General features: G+C 40.5%; 3 protein-coding genes across 3 annotated transcripts in view; 2 read left to right on the top strand and 1 right to left on the bottom strand.

Annotated features, from left to right (window-relative positions):
* Nucleotides 1–43: 43 nt before the first annotated feature.
* LOC127009186 (uncharacterized) lies at nt 44–3,293 on the bottom strand. The gene is made up of 4 exons (XM_050882009.1): nt 3,266–3,293; nt 1,792–1,841; nt 1,248–1,446; nt 44–722 (listed from the first exon to the last, which is right to left on the bottom strand). Exons 2-4 carry the CDS (start codon nt 1,838–1,840, stop codon nt 521–523), a joined length of 450 nt encoding a protein of 149 aa, XP_050737966.1. The 5' UTR covers nt 1,841; nt 3,266–3,293; the 3' UTR covers nt 44–520.
* Nucleotides 3,294–5,039: 1,746 nt separating this feature from the next.
* On the top strand, nt 5,040–8,693 carry LOC127009189 (uncharacterized). The gene is made up of 4 exons (XM_050882012.1): nt 5,040–5,079; nt 7,460–7,512; nt 7,726–7,906; nt 8,190–8,693. The coding sequence occupies exons 2-4, from the start codon at nt 7,461–7,463 to the stop codon at nt 8,389–8,391; spliced, it is 435 nt and encodes a 144-aa protein (XP_050737969.1). The 5' UTR covers nt 5,040–5,079; nt 7,460; the 3' UTR covers nt 8,392–8,693.
* A 3,080-nt stretch (nt 8,694–11,773) lies between these two features.
* Nucleotides 11,774–14,827, top strand: part of LOC127009190 (uncharacterized) — a 5,634-nt gene continuing 2,580 nt past the window's right edge. Inside the window, exon 1 of the mRNA XM_050882013.1 lies at nt 11,774–11,845. The gene's annotated coding sequence lies outside the window, so the exon portion shown is untranslated. The remainder of the gene's footprint in view (nt 11,846–14,827) is intronic.

Genomic DNA, 14,827 nt, shown 5'->3' with positions numbered 1-14,827 from the left:
TTGCCACAAAACTGGGTTCTTTTTATCAATAAAAAACATTTGTAGAAGTTATTATATTAAGCGTATTTATACCATGTATAACCCCTCGATACACAGCTGGTTATCTATGATGAAACAATTACCAGGCGGCGGAAGGACTCCAGACAAAAGAATTAAAAATCTTAGCCTCGTATTTTTTTCCGAAAAATTATTGCTGGCCACGATGATCTGTGCTTGGTTGATGCTACTAATCTACAATTTGGGTCAACTTCTCTTCAACTTTCTTCCTTCGAGCAAAACCTAAAAATGCAGAAGGTTCACGAGTCAAGACGCTCGTCAATAGACCGGCTCCAGCGGAGTCTGTTGGAGCCGGTCTGTTGGCAACACCATCCTGATACACTCCATCTGACCGTGTCATCTTCTACAGGGCTCTCCTATAGCTCATCCAGCCAACGGGCTAGTGAATAATATATAATAACAACATCTCTTGGCACTGAAACACTACCCTGGCAGTCCGTGGCCGCATCTTCGCAGTCATTAATTAACATCCAGGAGGATACACGGCGTTGGGTGCCGAGCAGAAGTAGGAGATGGAGAAGGTAGTGGCGCTGTTTATGGAGGTGGAGGTGATGGTGAAGGTGGTGGTGGTGACTGTGCCTAGTGTGAAGGAGATGCGCCCGCTCCTTCTCTCATATTCCACCTCCGGGTCCTCCAGGTGTCCACTGAACAGCTCTACACCCTCGCTGGAGAGAGGGACGGGAAAACAGAGAGTGACGGGGAGGGAGGCAGGGTGATGGAAGAGAAAGCACGTAATGAAAAAGGTAAATGTAACGTTAGGGCATACGCTACATCTAGCTGCACGAGGCATTGGTGCTCATTTGTCTCACCGGCCCTTAAATATGTGATGAGTAAGAAGCCATTCCCTTGGGACACAGGGCCAGTGTGACATTTGGGTTACCACACAGTTTACCCTCTCCAGGTTTTTGAGGTATCCATGTATCGACCGCCCTTAATGGGAGGATGCTGAGCCGGGAGGGCTGCCCCCCGCCTGTCCTAGCTAGGATTAAAAATCTAGGCAAGTGGATTCGTAGCTAAGCATGCTAATCCCTTCACCATGGGGCCGAGTATGGAATAGGCTGAAATGTGCCATTAAGGCCGGAAGCATAAAGTGGAGAGAACGAACACGGAGGCAGAAAAAAAAGATAAAACATTAACATAAAACTTAAAAAAACATATGAAAATCGTGGATGAACTTCAAGGCGGCTTACTTCTTAATTTCTCCGCCCAAGTCTTCTGTCGCTGAGCGCTTTCGACGCCGCCTGCAAACACGGGTGCTTAGAGACGCACAAGTGAATGGGACAGTGGTGGTGGTCGTCGTGAGAGCAAGTCGCGTGCTGGTGGTGATCTTCGCGATAAACCTCTCTTTATGAAGTATCTCCCGCTCCACATCAGCCTTTTCCTCTATAGCTGGAAAGATGTGAAGGTGGCAATAGTGATCGATGGGACTTTATTACAAATGACACCTCGTTATTACACACGAAACTTAAGGCACTGATCCAATTCTTTGTATCAGTGATGAACGTATCGGTTTTCGTGGCTCTGCTATGCCGCTTGTGAGACGATGTTAAGATTGACTCGAGTTTGCCGTACGTTTGCTGATAAAGACTATGAAATACAAAACTTGACTAATTGTAACATAGTAGAATCTATTACTTCTGTAACAAATAACCGATATTCAAATCATTATACTTAGGAAACAAAATGTGAACCAAGAAATATTTCACCAGAAAATGTTCACCAGTACCTACTTACCTAAGGCACCAACAAGGCCACACACCAAAGATAGCAGAGTCCAATTCATTCTGAAATATTAATAAACAAATTTAAGCTAACTTACTTCAACTAGAAACATGAAGCGAAGAACATTAAATCCAGTAGTTAGTTTAATTTATTTCATATGCATGTTGGGCTAAAGGTAATGTGGGAGAGCTTTTTACTGTTTCGATAGATTGGAATTTTTGTATTGAAAAAATAAGTCAGGAAACAATCAGCACCGTGAAAAGTAATTAAGGTGCACAAACCTGAATCCCGTCACAACAGTTAGTTCCCCTTTGCATCTCGTGGCTTTATATATACACACAACCTTAATTTCCCATTGTTGTTCCGTGGACTATTAATAGCTCCCTGTTTCTGCCAGCCTCTTCCTGGTTAAAAGGAGTGTCCAATCAGCCCCTTAGCAGCCTAAATTTCTACCCCACAAGAAGAAGCTGCTTTAGCTCCATTCAAACCGAATTAATTGAAAAAGAAATAGATCAATAATAATGTTGTACAGGATTGCGCCTCCTAACAAACGGATCTCTCCTTCAGCAGAGGGGACCAAAACATATAGACAAACAATTTATTCATACTTATGGACAAAGGCTACACGACTGACTTTTAAACGGGCATCAACGAATATAGCGTTATGAGAACAAAAACATGATATAATGCTTGTAACCTTACTGATTGAATAAAGGTGTGTGTGTGTGTGTGTGTGTGTGTGTGTGTGTGTGTGTGTGTGTGTGTGTGAGAGAGAGAGAGAGAGAGAGAGAGAGAGAGAGAGAGAGAGAGAGAGAGAGAGAGAGAGAGAGAGAGAGAGAGAGAGAGAGAGAGAGAGCGCTAAGGGAGTGATGGCAGGGCTTGCTTCAGACATTTCCAAGCTTGTCATTACCTCATGAGGTCATCACATACTTTGTTCGTTGTAAAACACTTTTCAGAATTCGTATAATGAATAGTAATTTATTCAGTTTAACCTCATCATGAAAAAATACAAAACTGGTGAAGTAGATGCGTCTTTGATTGATGTGTAAACATAATATATATATATATATATATATATATATATATATATATATATATATATATATATATATATATATATATATATATATATATATATATATATATATATATATTTCGTAGTTCTTAACCAGTTGTCACCCATGTGTACTTTTACTTATCAAAATATATAGGTGTGCATAGATTTGTTCCTGCTTTCATTACCTTTATATTTATGTAATTATTGTTTTCACATGTAATTTACAGAACTAAGAAAAATAAATGTGTAAAATAAAAGCCCCGGTCACCCCTACGCTCATTAACCGGAGTAACCTCAACCACAAATGGCTGCAGTTTGCTGAAGATGCCTATAGCTACCCCCTTAAGACAGGCACCATTGCTCATGGCGGATCAGTGGCAGGTCTACCCCCTCCCCCCCCCCTCCTTGCTGATTTACTCACTGCCATACCTCCTCGTCTCAGAGTCCCACTAATATCCACCTCCAGCCTTCTGAGCTCATTCGATTGGTAAGGCGGTCAGTGTTCCTCAGAGAGGCTCAGGACGTTCCAGGGACAAATGATGACATAGGGCCGCTTTCACAGTCATTTTGTTTGTTTTGATCGTTACCAATGGCGGCGATCGCCGCTATAGTATTTCCACGTAAAACTGGCCGATGGGGTAGTGGCGGCTGTGGGGTTAGCCTAGTCCCGCACCTTGGCACACTCTCAACACCTCTCGCTTCCTCTGCAACCGCCACTACCTCATAGGCCAGTTTTATGTGGAAAACTATAGCGTCGATCGCCGCCATTGGTAACGATCAAAACAAACAAAGTGACTGTGAAAGCGGCCCGTTGTCACAATCTGTCATATAGGGAATGCAAGTATGTCAACATCGTCATTAGTTCCATATTGTTTTCTACCTTATCCTCAACAATACCATGTTGTCAACCGTTTACCCACTTTTCCCTTTCTCTAAAATCAAAACACCCAATTTTTCATTGACTTTACAACAAAAAAACATAAATCTCCAGTCTTTAAGTTGGTGTGATTCCTTACTCCTTACTGAAATGTAAAGTTTCATCAACCCTTACAAAACTAACAGCAGGTATGCTGCTGAAATATTCAAGTGAAACTGATGAATGCAGCAACAGCATAGGTTTCTTAATATCCCAAGGAGGGTATTTAGTAATGAGAAAGGGAATAGTGGATAATGAGTAGAGATGGGGTTCCTGTAAAGGATAAGTAGATGATATGAGAGACGTGTTTCGAGGTTTGAGCGGGGAAGTGGGTAGCATGTAATACATTGACGTGGTGTGGGGCTATGATAACAGTACAGAATCATGAGTTTCTGAATAGTGTATACGAGTCAAATAGAAAGGCAAAAGGAAACCACCGGTAAGATGGATTGGTGGAACTGAGGAAGCCATTACAAGTGTGAGAAGGGGGAGGCGTGTTAATGTTAAATGGGAGTCTATATATATACACGGATAACTGAACATTTCTTCCTTGGTCATCCTTTCAAGGGAAGTTACCGAAGAAATCAAGGCGTTAGGACCTTGTAGAAGGCATTAGAGAGTTAGAGACAGATAAAAAGCGAGGTAGATAGACATATAAATGACTGACAATGTTCCCCTCAGGACTGTTTCCTATACTTCTTGCGCGAAGAAGGATTTGCTGGTGTAATCATATTCCGTGTTCTCAGTTTCCGTCTTTACTGTCCCATCCACCTCTTGTTAGTTTCATCTTTCACAGCATTTCTAATCCTCCAAACGGAAATAATACCAAGGTTCAAGCACTAAGAGAGTGTGTTAGGCAAAGGTCCAGCCAGGTCTCTCCTCTCCCACAAATGTACTGCATTAAAAAGCTTCCCCTTCCACTCGGCAAGGAAACTTCGATGTAAATTTCTCATTTATTTATAGTTTGCCTGCTACATCACTGCCATACCGAGTTTCTTTTTAAGAGATCTACATTAGGGAAACATTTGACATTATTTCTGATGTCCATTGATCATGAACATTTTTGCTTATCTCCGAATCATAATTCAATTATTGGCTGATACATTATACGAACAAACTGTTAAGTAAAATCTATTTCTAAGTCGTCTAACTATATTTCTTCCTGTAGGAAAAGACGCTTAAAATTTGACCCTGAACTCTTCCTCTGAAAGCACATTTTATAAGTTCTATTTATAGCACGCCTTGCGTACACACTCTCCTTCTCTAGAGATATATAAGGGGCATGCCCTTTTGATAAGAGAGTTCCTTGCTCCTCCAACACTCCCAGGTTTTCGTCAATATATTTTTTTCAGCTACTATGTTCTGTTCTGTTGTAACTGATGCACGAATATGCTTAGAGTGGTATATTCTCTGTGACTGTTTAAACTGATAAGCGGCTCAAAACGATAAAACGACGCTAAAGGGTCATCGTAACAGCTTTGAAACATCTAAGGAACAGTGTATTCTCGATTTACATTCCCCTAAAACATGGTAGTGCAGTGGATGGTGTCTTGTATGTATCCACTAACCTAGCATAATCTAGGTTTTCACCCCGGCCATTACGAACAGTTGACACTGACTTCCATACGTGTTTCTCAATTACACTTCATGTGTTTAAACGTGAACTGAAAACATATGAGCAATACGTAAAAGAAAAGACGGTGATTTGAAGGAGCTGAAGCTCACGGCACATACGACTATAAAATTACGAAATAAAACTGATTCTTAGAAAACGTTAAAAGTTTAGTTTCTTGCTCTTAATTATATATATATATATATATATATATATATATATATATATATATATATATATATATATATATATATATATATATATATATATATATATATATATATATATATATATATATATTTTTTGATTAATCCGTTCGAAAAAGTCTGACGAAAACCGAATGTACGAAAACTGAAGCAATATTTCCCATAAGAACTAATGCAAATCTAATTAATCCGTTCCAGACGTCCAAAAATATGAACAAAAAATACACTATATAGAGAATAATTATAGTTTTGCATACAGAAAACAAGGAAAAAAAATATAAATGACTCATGAAATGGATAAATGAACATTTAACATCATATTTACCTTTACTGAAGACTCTTGTTGGCGTATGGAAGACGGCGAGGAGGGGAGAGGGAGGAGGAGAGGTTATTCTTTGGAAGGGGAATCCCCCTCCATAACGACTTCAGATATCAAGGCCCCATCTGGGGTTACTTCCCTGTCGCTTGAACACCAAAGTCTTATAAATGTGTTTGTATCTGTAATTTTTTTTCCTCATATTCAGGTCAAGGTAGACTGAAATTCACGTACTTTACGCTAATGAGAATATACTAGCATTTCATCGTGCATAAATGACGATATAATTCCTAAATATGTTCCAAGGAAAAGGATCAAGGGAGGTCTGGAAATCCTAAGTTTTCCTTCGAGGATGATGTTGGGAGACGAGCATACAGCTGTGAGTCACGAACGCATGGGATGCTTTGTGTGGGCGCTCGATTCCGGGAAATGAGTGGCTGAGTCATGCGGGTAGGCGGACGAGTTTGGTACGAAGCATTTTCATCTGTACGAAAACCGAGTGGATGCACGAAAACTGAGACAAAATTTTGACGAAAAAAGTCGTCGAAAACCGAATCGTACGAAAACTAGGGCATACGAAAACCGAGGTTTGACTGTATATCTATCTATCTATCTATATATCTAATTGCCTATCTATATATCACCTCTCTCTCTTATATATATATATATATATATATATATATATATATATATATATATATATATATATATATATATATATATATATATATATATATATATATATATATATATATATATATATATATATATATATATATATATATATATATATATATATATATATATATATATATATATATATATATATATATATATATATATATATATATATATATATATATGATTGAATGGTACGCTTCATACTTTCGTCCATTTCTTTTTCAACGAAGGATAAGCTTCCTACATTACAATATTGTGGTAAACATAATTCTGCTCGTGGTTCTGTGACAATGAACAAGATTTCGAGTGCACAATATGATCTTTTGAAACACATGGATATTAATAATACTAGGCTTGCAGTGAGATTTTAGTAAGTCACTATATATATATATATATATATATATATATATATATATATATATATATATATATATATATATATATATATATATATATAGAGAGAGAGAGAGAGAGAGATGGATAGATAGATAGATAGATAGATGAATATATATATATATATATATATATATAGATATATATATATATATATATATATATATATATATATATATATATATATATATATATATATATATATATATATATATATATATACTTAGCGGTATATATAAGCATATGAATATTATACATATACAATACATATATACATATATACATACATACATACCGTACATATATACAGGCATGCATACATACATACATACACAGATACAGACATACATACATACGTACATACATATATACACAATACAATCACACAGACATATTCGAAACTCGACTTTACGTTAATATTGTTCAGGGTAAAAGATAACTTCCACTTTACAGTTGTATAGCAAGTGCCTGAAACTATTATTTTCCTCATCTTTTACAGAATGCGGTGGCTTATTCTTAGTGTCCTTTTAAGCACCTGCTGTTTGGCGTACGGTAAGCAGAGAAACAAAGTATTTTCAAATTATGAAACAAGTAACAAAATGTAAAATGAAAGTTTGTAACAATCTTGAATGTCTGGAACACTCAGTCTAGTGTTGGCATTGTAATGACTGGCTTGTTGTACCGTTGTTCTATGTGCTAACTGTGCCATTCAAATACATGTTTCTTTCCCTGTTACCGCTTCCATTGCATCAATACTGCAACAAGGTCGTGACAGTGAGGATGCTCGGGTGGCGGCCGTCGTGAGAACCACCAAGACGGCCTATTTCCTCACCACGTCAACCACCACCACACCATTCACGTGCGCCCTCGGCACCAATATCGCCGTCTGCCAGAGGCGCAAATTCCATCGCTATGCATCTATTAACCAACGTATTGATGGGCATGAGTAAGTGGCGTATACTGGGCTTCAGCATGCAGTGTTCGGCACACACACACACACACACACACACACACACACATATATATATATATATATATATATATATATATATATATATATATATATATATATATATATATATATATATATGTATATATAAAGTATTCTTGTTTTACTTTAATTTAATGAATTTTCATCGTTTTAAAAGTTTTACAGACAATGAAATGCTCTTTCTCATCCATTGACTCACGAAAGGTGCAGTACATTTACATTTCCACTCCTTTTTCAGGACCATAGTTGATGGCTCTATGATGGATCTGGTTGACGAGGAGCCAATATACGAGAGGGAGCCACGTATCGCACTTACGATGAGGTTCACCACTACCTCGACCCTCACAATCACTTCTACCTCTATCAACCGCGCCTTAACCTTCTCCTTATCCTTTTTCTGCACTATAAACGGAGCCTCATACCCCCCAGCATGTGGCTAAGACTACATCAAGACACGACCATGCACAAACAAGCCCGAACCTCAGCGAGCGGTTGGTGGAAGAGCTCATCTGCAACAAACATGCACTCTACTCCTCTGTGTTCACACAATTCTTTCCCTCGTTTCATCCTTCATACAGTTTTCTCGTACCTGTCCTTCTCGCAGCCTTCCTTCCTGAGTTATGGGTCATGGAAGGCCACTTGTGCACCTACGTAAGCCATGTCTGAATCTAAAGGCCAATTTATTTAAAACCACTTATGGGGATCAGTTATGTAAATACGTAAATATATTATGTTTCAAAGACGTGAATTCTTTCTAATCTTTTACATCGAAAAGATATGATAAACAAGACTGCTTGTTCCAACAAAGGTGATACTGAAACCACCGAACAAAATTCCAACAATCGTTAGTACATACTTGCAACTTCTTACACAAATTTGCATCTACCACCATGTTGTAGACCATAGATGTATCAACCATCAATCCATCGGCGGTGGCCAAGTGTCTAGCGTGCGGGCGTGGTGAGCCCGAGGGCCTAGCGCGAAACACCGCCGAGTGGCGGAAGATCACCCACAAGCTGTCCGGATCTTCAATCAACCCTAACTTAAGCGACTTCGCGGTCAAGAGGAGCGCCGGGGGACAGCATGGGCCCAGCAAGAGTCATACATCACGGCAGCCACTATAAATAAAATTAGCCTGCGCCACTTACAGGCTGGGGCCGTAAGGCCCCTCAAGAAAACCTGCCGTGGCGGCTTGCAAACACACACACACACACACACACACACACACACATCACCCCCCTACACACACACACACACACACACACACACACACACACACACACACACACACACACACACACACACACACACACACACACACACACACACACACACACACACACACACACACACACACACACACACACACACACACACACACACACACACACACACACACACACACACACACACACACACACACAGCTCCGATAGCTCAGTCGGTTAAAGCTCCGCGCTGTCAGGCTTCACGCCTGACAGCCCCGCTCAGGCCGGGATTTTTTCACTGACAAGGAGCGGTTACTGTCCCCCCATGAGCAAGGGGGATGAGGTGTGTGGTATACGAAGGTCTCAGCAGTACCCAGAGATCGACAAATGAGTCTTGCCCGCGGGTACATTCTGGTGATGGCAAGTCCAGCTGGAAGGAGAATGCCTTGATACTTCCCTCTTGAAAGAGTTCAAGTCGCAGTCAGGAGGAAATACAGACAAAGGAAGGCTGTTCCAGAGTTCAATCAGTGAAAGGAATGTAAGAATGAAGATGCTGGTTAACTCTTGCATAAAAGATTTGAGTAGTATAGAGATGAACTTGAATAGAAAGTCGTGTGCAGCGGGGCCTCAGGAGTGGGGCAAGCATGCAATTAGGAAGGCGATGGAGAGCACAGTGCTTCACTAGGATATCTGGTATACTACTTATATATATATATATATATATATATATATATATATATATATATATATATATATATATATATATATATATTTTTTTTTTTTTTTTTTACAGTAAAGAAACAGTTCAAGGGCAACAAAAAAAGATGTAAAAAAAAAAAAAGCCCGCTAATCTCTGCTCCCACAAGAACAAAAGTAATGAGCGGCCGAAAGAGAGGTCAATTTCGGGAGGAGAGGTGTCTTGATACACTCCTCTTGAAAGAATTCAAGTCAAAGGCAGGAGGAAATACAGACGAAGGAAGGCTGTTCCAGAGTTTACCAGTGTAAGAGATGAAAGAATAAAGATGCTGGTTAACTCATGCATAAGGGGTTTGGACACTGTAGGGATGAGCATGAGTAGAAAGTCGCGTACAGTGCATGGGGCCGCGGGAGGGGGGGAGTCATGCAGTTAGCAAGTTCAGAAGAGCAATCAGCATGAAAATATCGATAGAAGATAGAAAGAGAGGCAACATGGCGGCGGACTTTAAGAGGTAAAAGACTTTCAGAATGAGGAAGAGAGCTGATGAGACGATGAGCCTTAGACTCCACTCTGTCCAGGAGAGCTGTGTGAGTGGAGCCCCCCCCACACATGAGATGCATACTCCATACGAGGGCGGATAAGGCCCCTGTATATGGATAGGAACTGTGCAGGGGAAAAGAACTGGCGGAGGCGGTACAGAACGCCCAGCCTCGAGGAAGCTGATTTAGTAAGACAAGATATATGAAGTTTCCAGTTGAGATTTTGAGTTAAGGATAGATCGAGGATGTTTAGTGTTGAAGAAGGTGATAGCTGAGTGTTGTCAAAGAATAGGGGATAGTCGTTTGGAAGATTGTGTCGAGTGGATAGGTGGAGAAACTGTGTTTTTGAGGCGTTGAAGGACAACAGGTTCTTCTTGCCCCAATCGGAAATAATAGTAAGGTCTGAGGCTAAGCGTTCTGCAGCCTCCAGCAGAATGAATATATATATATATATATATATATATATATATATATATATATATATATATCTATATATATATATATAGATAGATAGATAGATAGATAGATAGATAGATAGATAGATAGATAGATAGATATAGATATAGATATTAACCTGAAGAGCTCATTTATTTATTTGTACAAGTACTAAGAATAGAGACATCATGACACTGTAGTACATGTAGGTACTGTCTTCCTGACGGCACAATATCTACCCTGTTGTACTGCGCTTAACGTAAGCCTTTTCCAGTACTCCCAAACGTTGACTTTAGCACCCCTAGATGGGTGTTCTAGCACTCCAGATAAGAAATCTTGGCCCAGAGGGTAGCCGGCGGGCACTGACCTCCTTCCTTGAGTTTTCTTTTACAATAATGAATGAAACCAAGCTGCACTTTCCACACAACGCATTTTTTTTATGAAACAAATACTCACAAGTGATATTGGTATATGATATATGCCAATAACTGTGATCAGAAAGTAAATAAAAAAACAGTGATGCTACGTATCTGCGAAACTAATAGAACCCTCTTGACGATTTCTGTCCCTTGGGGGAATAGACGTGGAAGGAAAGTGAACGAAAACACACACACACACACACACACACACACACACACACACACACACACACACACACACACATACACACACACGTCATCACTAAAATCCAGACTTTCCGGGTTGAGATTTTTTCACCGCTTGCATCACCTGCTAAGTGTTTCTGCGGGGTATACTTGGGCTTGTAATGTATAATTATTGTATTCAGTATATGTTTCCAGTTGCAAAGAGGCAGCAATTTGTTGTTCCCAGCAACAACTGGCAACAGGTAGGTATGATCAAAAGATCGTTTCCAATTTACAGGAAATACTGACTGAAATACAGGGCGTGTATGGGAGGTGTACGGGGGACCTTGTAACAGGAAGACTCCCATATTCTATGGGAAGTATATAAGCGGACGCGCTCCCCTACATGTACTCTCCTCCCCGGATATTCCAGGTTGTTCATGTTTGCTTCGTGTATCTTTCTTATTTTGTCTAGTGTTGCCAGTGCTCTACACTTATGATAAAGTATTGTCAGGCTGTTTAGAGGCATTAGTTGACATCAAGGTTTGTATAAAAGGGTCGTAAGACGCTTCTTGGTACGGGTTGTTCATTTGTTTTCATAGCCACTAATTCAGTTGTTTTTTGCTGTACGGCAAGGGTGTCTTCGCGAGTTGTTTTATCTGTGCCACGCTTGCCGGGTTCCTATAATTACTACAAGCGATACGGTTGATTGCTGCAAATGCCCACACTTGAAATCAAGTTTTCGTCCTTTGATAAGTTAATGTATACTTTGATAATGAGATTAATAATAATAAGGACAATAATACGGCAAATAATGATGATAATTATAAGTTTGTAGTCTTCCCTATGACGATACTCTCAATACTCAGCTAACAAAGCTATCACCTTTGTCCTCCTCATTGAGCTTTCATGGGCAAACTTCACACTCTTTACTATCTCTGATGCTTTCAATTGACATTTTCACTAATTCAATATAAAGATTTTTCCTCAGCATCTTGATCACAAAAGCTTATATACATACAGCCGGCGCCAAAAAAATCGTCGCACACTTACACTTCCGACGCTCTAACGCTACGTATTTATTTTGGCTTGTCAACCATATGGGTTTTTAATATGGTAAAACAAACCTAGACTGCTGTCACTTTCTTGTTGATCTGCGCAATGGGTCCAACCAAGCTCGATATGACAGAGAAATGCTTGGTTGTGGCTTACATTGGTGAAGGAATGAACAAACGCGAAATAGGACGAAAATTTGGCAGATCAGAGACACCTTTTCGCCGCGTCCAACAAGCTGCCGCCACCTGCTAAGACCTCAAGTTGCCATGTCGTCGCCCCGCGCACAAACATCTTACCAACAGAACGAGGAAGCAGAGGCTAGATTTTTGCAAAAAATATAATCACTGGACATCAGAAGACTGGCGTAGGGCGGTGTTCAGTGACGAAAGTGCCTTCAAATCCTGTCATGTGTCAGGTGTTAATTCGGTCAGTCTCGTCAGGTCACATTCAATACGAGTTTCTGCAGTGTGGAATGATCATAGTACTCATTTTTAGTTCAGCTATGAGGTCATTAGAATTGCTAATCAAATCTGCTGCTGAGACCTGTTTACAGATGAAGTATTCCTATACAGGAAAACAGTTTGCAGCAAGAAACACTGCTCTAAAAGTAGGAATACTGTGAATAGGTTAGTCCTGTTCAGTGGCAGATAAACATGATGTAAAGAAACAGCAGTGAATTGGTGGTGTTATAAGCTTGCGAAATCTCGAAGTTGGTTTCTGTTTCCATTTAGTATGTACAAAAATATTAGTAAATACGAAATAATCTACCGCATCAATAAGGGTACGGTAATCAAAAACATTATCGTCATAATGGATAAGACGTGGTCTGAAGGTGGTAACTAAGGTGGTGGGCGTGAGCTCTCACCTGGGTATCCGTCATATTGACGGCGAGTGACATGACAGTTCAGCGGCTTCACCCCACTCCCATGGATTATCGGCCTATGCCGACTTTAAGCCTCAATGATTGAAAGCGTCTCCAGCTGCCACGAGTGTGAGTGGGGTCAGCTTTCCTTCATGTCCATAGCGAGGGACTAGGGCGTCAGGTATAGTGTCGCAGAAGTGGCCTCTAGCGCGGTGACATTTTAGCTCATCGGTAGCTCACTTGGTAAGCAGCCCTGACTTCTATTCAGAAGGCCTGGGTTCGATCCCCCGACACTCAGTGGTGTACATTACGGGATTTTTCAGTGATGCCAGATCATGTGTAAGACCGTCTTTATCCAAATTCGATAAGAATCACAGAGATAATTAAAAAAAAAACCCATCTCATAATCATAAATGCCGGATACTCAAGGGCGAAAAAGAAAATTAACGATATGCGTTGCTCCCGCAAAGAGGAAAGTGAGTGTAGCCAAAAGCGAGTGTCAGATTCGGTTAGAGGTTTTGATACTTCCCACTCAAAAGCGTTCTTTAAGTCGTAGGAAGGAGGAAATGCAGACGACGGAAGGCTGTTCTACGGTTTACCATCGAAAGCAATGAAAAACTGAAAATGTAGGTTAACTCTTGCATAGAGTTTTGAGTAGCACAGAGATGACCTAGAGTAAAAATTCTTGTGATGCAGATGGCAAGTTCTGAGCAGCAGTTAAATTAATATGAAAATATTTATATATAGAGGCAACATTGCAGCCAGATTCAAGAGGTAGAAGACAGTCAGTAAGAAAAGAGTTGATGAGACGAAGAGCCTTTGATTCCACTCTGTCCGAAACGGGTGTATTTGGGCCCCTCCTCCCTACGCACATGATAATGCACCCTATGCGCGAGCGACAAGGCCTTTGAATATGGATAGCATCTGGAAGGGGAAAAGTAATGGTGGAAACGATACAAAACGCCCAACTTTGAGGACGCTGATTTAGCAAGAAATGAGGTGTTCAGTTTTCAGTTGTTATTTTGAGATTAGTATAGCCCAGGATTTTTTTTTTTTTATTTTTTTTTTTACGTCGCGGCCTATTGCGCCGGTAGGCTTCTTCCCGGTGGGGCCTGGTTGGTCGACCCAAGGCTTCTTCCAGGTGGGGCCTGATGGTCGGCCCAGCCCGTTCTGGGGTAGGCGAGTGTTTATAGTGGCGCCATCTTGCATTGGCTCAGGCTGCCCTCCCGGAGCTCATCTTTAATCCTAGAATCTAGAGTCCGGGTTGATAGGTGGTCTTCTGGACAGCACGTGGGTAGTTTTAAGCCACTCGGCGGCGGCTGAAAAATCCCAGCTTGGTGGCACCGGGCGGGGATTGAACTCGCGTCCTCCTGAACGCGGCGCCGTCACTCTGTCGACTCAGCCACCGCCGAGGGTTATCGAAGAGTAGGGGTTAGCCTAGATGTCAGGTAGGTTGTGTTGAGTTGTCAAGTGGAGAGGTTGAAAATTTGAGGCATT

This window comes from Eriocheir sinensis, chromosome 40 (genome assembly GCF_024679095.1).
Source record: "Eriocheir sinensis breed Jianghai 21 chromosome 40, ASM2467909v1, whole genome shotgun sequence".
In the NCBI taxonomy this organism is placed as follows: domain Eukaryota; kingdom Metazoa; phylum Arthropoda; class Malacostraca; order Decapoda; family Varunidae; genus Eriocheir; species Eriocheir sinensis.
Note: the sequence above shows the minus strand (reverse complement) of the source record. Positions and strands in the feature narration are given on the sequence as shown.

Bases quoted from the DNA above. Each gene is read 5' to 3' on its own strand.
- LOC127009186 (XM_050882009.1), bottom strand. From the start codon at position 1,840: ATGAATTGGACTCTGCTATCTTTGGTGTGTGGCCTTGTTGGTGCCTTA. The intron at 1,447-1,791 runs GTAAGTAGGTAC...ACATCTTTCCAG, and splicing joins TGGCCTTGTTGGTGCCTTAG to CTATAGAGGAAAAGGCTGAT. The intron at 723-1,247 runs GTAAGCCGCCTT...CCCTCTCTCCAG, and splicing joins TTGGGCGGAGAAATTAAGAA to CGAGGGTGTAGAGCTGTTCA.
- LOC127009189 (XM_050882012.1), top strand. From the start codon at position 7,461: ATGCGGTGGCTTATTCTTAGTGTCCTTTTAAGCACCTGCTGTTTGGCG. The intron at 7,513-7,725 runs GTAAGCAGAGAA...TACTGCAACAAG, and splicing joins CACCTGCTGTTTGGCGTACG to GTCGTGACAGTGAGGATGCT. The intron at 7,907-8,189 runs GTAAGTGGCGTA...CTCCTTTTTCAG, and splicing joins CAACGTATTGATGGGCATGA to GACCATAGTTGATGGCTCTA.